Source organism: Populus trichocarpa, chromosome 13, assembly GCF_000002775.5.
Source record: "Populus trichocarpa isolate Nisqually-1 chromosome 13, P.trichocarpa_v4.1, whole genome shotgun sequence".
NCBI lineage: Eukaryota > Viridiplantae > Streptophyta > Magnoliopsida > Malpighiales > Salicaceae > Populus > Populus trichocarpa.
The window spans coordinates 7,684,406-7,692,532 of record NC_037297.2 but is presented as its reverse complement, the minus strand read 5'-3'; the positions used below and the strand labels follow the sequence as shown (position 1 = coordinate 7,692,532).

The 8,127-nt window shown below is 35.0% G+C and overlaps 1 protein-coding gene across 6 annotated transcripts; it reads right to left on the bottom strand.

The window, feature by feature from the left end:
• Positions 1-144: 144 nt before the first annotated feature.
• LOC18104226 (uncharacterized) lies at positions 145-7,003 on the bottom strand. 6 transcript variants are annotated; one of them, XM_052446378.1, is made up of 13 exons: positions 6,645-6,995; positions 6,483-6,535; positions 6,233-6,401; positions 6,081-6,144; positions 5,365-5,444; positions 5,073-5,226; positions 4,330-4,391; positions 4,137-4,199; positions 3,510-3,568; positions 3,117-3,198; positions 1,814-1,854; positions 1,476-1,709; positions 145-619 (listed from the first exon to the last, which is right to left on the bottom strand). In XM_052446378.1, exons 1-13 carry the CDS (start codon positions 6,789-6,791, stop codon positions 601-603), a joined length of 1,227 nt encoding a protein of 408 aa, XP_052302338.1. In that variant the 5' UTR covers positions 6,792-6,995; the 3' UTR covers positions 145-600. The 6 variants fall into 6 exon arrangements, 3 of the variants coding, with proteins under 3 accessions (XP_052302338.1, XP_052302339.1, XP_052302340.1); XR_008057073.1 differs by lacking the exons at positions 145-619; positions 1,476-1,709 and adding an exon at positions 3,328-3,376 and having other exon boundaries at positions 1,814-2,940; positions 6,645-7,003; XR_008057072.1 differs by lacking the exons at positions 145-619; positions 1,476-1,709 and adding an exon at positions 3,328-3,376 and having other exon boundaries at positions 6,645-7,003.
• Between the last annotated feature and the right edge of the window lie 1,124 nt (positions 7,004-8,127).

Genomic DNA, 8,127 nt, shown 5'->3' with positions numbered 1-8,127 from the left:
GGACGGACACTTTTTACTAACATTTATCTAGAATGTACGTGTCCTGATTTTCACTCTGGTGGGGAAAACAAAAACTACGTTAGTAAGCAAATATAGAAAGTAAACAAACAGGTACCAGCTTCATGCTGGGCAACCCAATCCAACTTTCCCAAACCCAAAAATAAAGCTTCTGTGAATTTGTTGTCGTGGAAAAAGAATTACAATTTGTCAAAGCAGCATCCTCAACACCACCGGTAGCATAAAGCCATTAGAGCTGAATCTAAACTATATCAAGGGTAAGGAAATTTCTGTAGATAAAACCCTAGCTATGGCTGAGCCACGCATGACACTTGTGTGAGTGGGTGGGGAGGCGAAGATAATAATATGAGAAGAATGAAAAGGGCGCGCAGCTCTGAAATTCATGTTGCACAGGCATGACTATAAACATAAAGAACTTAGAAAACAGTTCAACTCCGGTGTCCAAGATATTAGCAGAAAACTGTCAAACTCCACTGAAAGTATCAGAAAGACAGAAACTCGTACTTGAGATTCAAAACCACAAGTTTACTGACCTAGGCAACAAACACAAATTTCCATACCCAACTGCTCAGCAACAAGATCCTAATATCGGTCATAGCGCCTGAAAAAGTGAGAATTAGGAAGCCATCAGTAACATGCTCGCAGTATAAACAGTTAGAACAAAAGAACCAAAAACAATCAAATAATCCACATTGCAGTGACCAAATATGCTAACATGTTAACTGAATAGTCTAGGGGAAGCATTATGTCTGGGGTGCTATGGCAAATGTAACAGCAATCAAATTCTTAACAGTTGAAATCTAATTTTGTAAACACAGGACTGTCTGAGTGGATTGGTTTGTATGCGAAGGAAACAGCTTTAGTGATGACAGATATAAGAGCCTAAAGCCTAGTAACTTGAATTAGTAACAGTTGAAATCTATTTTTGTAAAATAAAATTTTGCAGCGGGAAGTCCAGAGCATTGACATTTCTCTACTCCCCTCCCAGAAAATGCTCTGTTAATTGGAGAGGCGAAGAGAAGAAAGAATAGGAGTAAGGAATAAAGAGGCCCAGGGAGAAAAGGAAATGAGGAATTGATTGGATCTCACTTGCAAAGTAGGTTTTCAAGTTCAAATGATTACAGGGATTTATTCCCCCCTCAAGCAATATGGGAGGTACCATCTTAATAATTGCTCCCTTTAGAAATATACTAATTGAAATCATGTGGAAATCTTCCGGTCATCATATGCTAGGAATCATTTCTATTTCCAAAGTGGAGCGTGTGGATGCATAACAAAAACTTCTCACAAAAATAATAACTACTTGAACTCTAAAATGATTTTTGTTGGATTTAAAAGAACAAACACATTTATCCAACTCTAATAAAAAATAAAATCAGTTAAAAGAGATAAGCAGTCATGATTAAAAAACAAATGAAACAAGAAATAGACAGTCAGATACAGGGGTGAATAACTACCTATGGCGATCATAATCCCTTGTATGTTCCCTAGATCGAGAACGTGATCTGCGAAGACTTCTTGAATCATAACTGTGGGAGCGCTCAGGTTCACGATCATATCCACGATCCCGGTCATTATACCTGTCATGATCTCTGCTCCTTCGATCATAATCCCTCCCCCGGTCACGGCTATCTCCCCGATCTTGATCCCTGCTTGATTCTCTGTCACGGTCTCTACTCCGTTCTTTTGATCTACAAGATAGAATTATCAGTAATTTGAAGGTCAAGGAAGGAAAGACAGAAGAAAATTGCAATAAGAAACTTGATCTATCAAATAATAGCTTAAATGAGAATACCTTCTATCATCGTACCGGTCACCCTTGCGGTGCTTGTTTTCCTAGAAAATTAATTGTGAAGAATTGAAAATCATTCTTTAATAAAATGAAATATCACTTCACTTGATATACAGATGATTAAGCCCAAATGAAAACTGCCACTGGTTTAATGAGTGGAACAGCTATATCCAACTGCAAATGTTTGAACAGTTGAGCATTGTTTGACATAAATTTAGCACTCCAAAACAAACAAGCAGTCCAACACCATCCAAAGGCCCAAACAGGAAAACTTGTTAATGATAGGGAATATGTAGACTGAAATACATGCACAAATGCAACAAGTACAGGGGTAACACACATTAATGAAAATCTTCAATAAAATAAACAGCAAGTGAAGGTTATTTTACTTTTTCCTACCTCTTTCCCCCTTTTTCTCTCAATTTTTCAGGAAGTTGCAACTACAACAGCCAGATCACAACAATACCATACACCATCACCGTTAACCCAAGTTCAAGAATACAGCTTTGACAAAATAGACTCAAATAATATTTCTCAAACTAAATTGCGGAAAAAGAAGAAGAAAGAAATCTGGTTTAGTAAATCATCTTCTATTCTGCTTTCTTTGACAAACCAAATCAGAACTTTTTGTAATACTTTGATCAAGATCCACATATTCTCTTCCAAAAAAGGTCAGCAAAAATCAGATGTTTTGCAATCATGAAACAAAATTTTTTAACTTTTGACAAGATAAATACTAGGATACATCCAACATCTAATGATCTTTTAGCATACATAATGCCAATCTACAAATACAGATTAGACACAATGTATTTGCATATTTGACACCAATACACCAGGTGTCTTTTGCAAAGAGTTACTGCCTTTCCAAGTTCAGCAGCCATACCAGGTTAGGAAAGGAAAAGGAAAGAAAAATAAACAGTAACAGGTTATTCTTCTTTGAGGTCAGAAAAACTCAGATCAAATATGAACTGAGAATCTCTACAGTATAATGTGAAATATTATACCAGCACCTGAGCCAACATATTCACAATACCGACTTAAAGACATCCCAAAGATGAGGTAAAACAACAATGATTATCCCACATAGCACAGCACGCCAATTCTAGCCATTGCTTTTAATGCGTAAACTGCAGCAGAATTTTGAACATATGAGTTTCATGACCATAAGCAATTGAGATGGTTTTGGTATGTTCAACACACAGATTTCCAGTTTTTGCACAATTAACCTGAAAAAACAAGCTGTGAAAGAAAATGCATCTATTGACAAATAGTCCAAGCAAGCAATTTTTTTCATTTTCCATACCTGAAGCTCTGTGAGTTTCTCACGAATTTGCATATAGCCTAAATGAAGCTTCCCTCCAAAATGATCTGCAAGTCGTCGGTCACTGAAAAGAGCAGAAAGACATTTTCAAAAGGATGTCAACAATGAAAGGGAAGTGCACGCATAATAAGTTGCCCCATGATATTCTAACAATATCATGATCTACAAATATATAAAACAGAAAATGACGCACATTCTTTAGCTGCAAAAGTTATCCTCGTAAAACTGGGCCCAAAAGCCTGCTGGTAACAAGGAGGTATATAGTTGGGTCAAAAGCTGAACCACTTGAAACCCAAATACTATTTGTTTCCCTCATGAAAAGAAAAAAAAGGGAAAGGATTGCACTTGTTTGGAGAGAGAATATAAAAATTATACCTATCATACACACTCAGAAAAGCTCCACAAATGTCACAAACACGTAGCTTCTGATCAGTCTGAGACAAAAAATAATAGGAGTCAGATTTGGTGAATTAGTGGATAGCATAGAGAACCCAAATTATTAAGCATGGACCAACCTTAACAACCAACTTCTCCGACGTTGCCACTACAAAATAATTTTTTTCCTTTTTTTTGCTCTTTTTTTTTTTTTTTTTTGAGGGGGGGCAGGGGGAGCAGGCTGCATGCTTAAGTAAAGCACATTTCAACTGAATAATTGTAAAATTTCTATTCAAAGGATTAAAGACATTGACTACTTACAAAGATCCCATTGGAACATGCATGTTCCCGACTGGAATTGATGGTTATGTAAGTATGTTCACATTACATAAAAAAACTTTTGAGAAGAGTACACAAGCCTAAGCAGTCAGGTTGTTATTTGATGCATCAGGTCTCAAAATGCATAGCTCTAGCTTTTCTTTTAATGCTATGATAGTAAAAAATGGCATGATTCATTTGTAGACTGGTGACCTTTGTCATTTTCATTTTCAATTTTTTCCCTTTGGAATTGAAAAATAACAAAAAGAGGGAGAGGTCAGATAAATTAAAACAAGTAGAAATACTCACAATGCGCACATCGGCAGCAGAATACTTGGAGGAATCCACAGTAGGCTCCTGCCTGGCAGGAAGCTGAAAAGAAGAGAATAGAAGTATTAAGTGGTAGAAATAAACCATAGAACTAAAATAAATCAAGATATATAGAAAGGAGTAAAGCACCAGGGTCAACATTAACATAAGCCAAAATTTAAAAATTAAGAACCTTTTTAAGTGCTTCGGCCTCTTCCAATGCTTTTTGAGCCTCATCTACCATCCCTTGCTCACCTGAAGAATGTATAAGATTTTGAGAACTGCACAAGACATACTGGAAATAAAAGGGTAAAATGCAGGGTAAAATATAAAATATTTTAGTCACCCAAATCTCTAAACTGCACACAGGAGAACGTGCATGCAACACAAAACATAAATCCTAAAGCCCACTAGATTTTCAAGCATAGTGTCTCATACAACCAAATGAGGCTCAAAAGAGCATTATGCTAACATTCTCCATTCAATTATACATCTCCAAAAATATGAAACTTAACAAAGCCCAACTCAACCAAACCCAGTAGCACATTAATGAAATTGATCGATGTATTCTTTTCCAATGCATTGTTCTCTTTATCTGTTGACAAGCACAAACATGGTTTGGCATCATATTGACAATTGGTGTCAAGGAACCTAGTAAGAGTGCTATATTTTCCAACAAGTTATAAATGCATGAGGATGTTAAATAAATAAAATGAGAAGAGCTAGTCACTGAATACTATTTCTTCTTGGATCTTTCTATATTTAGACCTTTTGTTCTTTAGTAAAGTAAGGGAGATAACATGGAGAAATAACTATTATAGCTTTGAAAAACACAACCACAATGGGAAACAAGCATTGAACATAAGTATATTGCGTTAATTTGAAACATATAATGGAACCTCAAAGACAAACAAGTACAAGCAACTAGCGTCTTACCAAGATCCTCCGCTTTCTTCAGCTTCTCATTTATCATCTCCTGGGTGCGAGGATCAGGAGTAGGTAGCGGCATGGGTGCTGATGGTGGGGGATTTGGCATAGGTTGAGGTAAAGAAGCCCTGTCTTTATTGAAGGCCTCCAAAAGTTGCGCAGACTGACACAAGATTGCCACATGCATAGAAGTCATAATGAGATTCAAGATTGCAGAAATATTTTTTCTTTTGGGAAAAAATCATACAAGCCTATGCTGAAGATAACAGTGGCCTCAACAAACTAAGGAGATACTCTATACCTGCTTCTCTGCTCTTTCACTTCTGAGTTTTTCCACTTCTTCCAAAGCTTGAATCTTAAAATCTGTTGTGCCTTCAAGATCTGCAGATTTATAGCAAGATTTTATGTCAGTACAAAACCAACACAAGCCAATTCACACCCAAATACACTTAATTTTTCAAGAAATAACAAAGGTAAAATCCATGCGCACACTATCCACATTAGTTTGTATACATGCTACAACAAAGACAGCTTACATTCTAAATCAAACAAAAAGGTAACAGTTAGGACAACTGTATAACACTCAACAAGCTATCCCAATAACTTTGACAAACTTAAAACTATTTCATACTCCTTCAATATGTACAACAACAATGTTCTAAATAATTGCTAATTGGTAGACTTTTCATCAACATTGGGGACATGAATAAACACTCCAATATTCTCATGATATCTAGTAAAAATAATCCACTAAAGATAAATACTCAGAAGCGATTATCGTCTACAAAGGACTATACTTCATTCTAGCAAGTTAATTCAGCACATAAACTAGCTCACAACAGGAACCTTCAAGATAATTAGCATTCCGATGTAAACCCAAAGTGCCAAGTTTTCCTGGAAAATGTTACTGCATTCTAACATTAACAGAAGGACAAGAATCGAACATATTTCATAGAATCATTAACAAAGGATTCTTAAAATACAAGAATTTAAAGAACTAGCTCTCATAAATCTCACCATATTTGTCAGCTTCTTTCAGCTTCTCCTTAATCTGCTTCGACAGCTCAATAACCTCAGGAGTCTGCAATTTTAAAAACCAAATTATTTAAAAAACAAAATAACATAAAAGGGAAATAAATAAAAAGAGTGGTAATGCTGCTGCCCATCACCTGGGTAACCTCAGTGACTGAAATAGCAATAGCTGCCTTGGCGTCCTCATCTTCAAGACGCTTAAGTGCTCTACCGATTTTCTTATCGCACTCGACAATAAGCTTATCAATAACATTCTCTAACTCCACATCATAACTATCAACACCTTTCGCCCTCGCTTCTTCATAACTAGTGTGATAAGAACTTCCACTTATATAAATTCAACATTTGTAAATAACTAAATAAAATACAAATAAATGTGAAGCATACTCTTTTCTCAGCTGCAGGGAATGGACTTTCGGGCATGGTCCCATATCCATTTTCTAAAATCCAAAAACAAAAAAACGCAGACATTATGTTACGGTTTTTAGAAATTGATAAAGAAATATTAGATATGGATTAAATAGATGTAAATAATAATAAAAACAATACCGTTAGTTGGAAGAGCTCGTGAGGGCAAAGGCCAACCAAGTACAAGCGACAAACATCACGATCGTAGTACTTGCGATTGACCTCTCTTACGTCGCCGTTCCGATTCGCTCCCATGAGCACATCCAGCTGCTTCCTCATCGCATCCATCTTCTATTTCTCCAATCTCGACTGAGAGAGACAGACACTGCTGCTGCTTGCTTTCTTGCTTTCTCTCTGTCTCTGTATGCTTGTTTTGTTGAGATCGAGTGAGAGACGAGTCTCTCTAGCACCAGGGTTTGATTGAGAGATTTTTTTCTTCTTCTTAAATTACAGTAATTGGGTTTTTGGTAGATAGATTTCTCGAAAATATATACGAGGTTTTTGTTATTAAATTAATTATTATTATTATGAAATTAAAAGAATTAGTATTCTCGAGAGTTTCAGAGTAGCTGACAAAGACACGTTACACCCCCCCCCCCCCCCCCCTTTTTTCTGTTTGGAAAATATTTTTGTAAAATTTTAAAAATTAAATTTAAATTAAATTTTTTATATATTTTAGATTATTATTATAATATACTAAGATTAAAAATAAATTTTCAAAATAATATTTCAATACATTTTCAAGTAAAAAATACTTTGAAAAACAACCGTTACTATAATATCAAACATGCTCATAATTCATAAGGCTTGTGTTACACCACGAGTCGGATTAAATTTTTTTAACATAAAAAACAAGCATATGATAATAGTATTTTTAAAAGAGCAAGAAAAATTAAGAACTCAAGTCATTGATTCGAATTGGTTAATTTAATAATATGATTATAAGAAAGTCAATAACAACAAAAAATCGTCAATATTATAAAAATACATCTTTTAAATATTCTTAAAATATCTTAATGATTTTATTTGATAACAAAGCAAAAATTAAATGAAAACGGGATAACCTCATAGAAAAAATTAAAATAGGATGAAATTGAAAAACAATTCTAATTTTATAAATTATATCAACTAAAACAAATAGTAATTAAAAAAACATGGACGAAATTTGAAGGAAAAACAAATTAAAGGTTGCTTTGAAAAATTGCAGGGGTAAACATGGAAATCACGAGGGAGAGAGAGAATATTGGGCAAAAAAGGTTGTCGGCGTTAATCTGGTGGTCCATTGACCACACGTGCTATCTTGGATAGAGAGGCCACAAGATTATTTGAATGCCCTGGAAGCAACTATTTAGTCGTCAGGCTCCCCACGCACTATTTAAATGACGCAGCCTTAACCACGCATTGACACATACAGTGCACATGTAAATCAATTTTTTTTTTAATAATATCTATATTTATTTAATTACTAACACACTCCTAAATCAACTTGTTTATTGCCAAAACAAACCATGAAGAAAAGACGCGAAAGCCCTTAGATACTAGTTCAAAATATTTTACCATTCTTTAAGAATCCAAAATACAAAAAACCCCTAAAGCTAGGTTTAATTTTTTTTTTCTTTTAAGG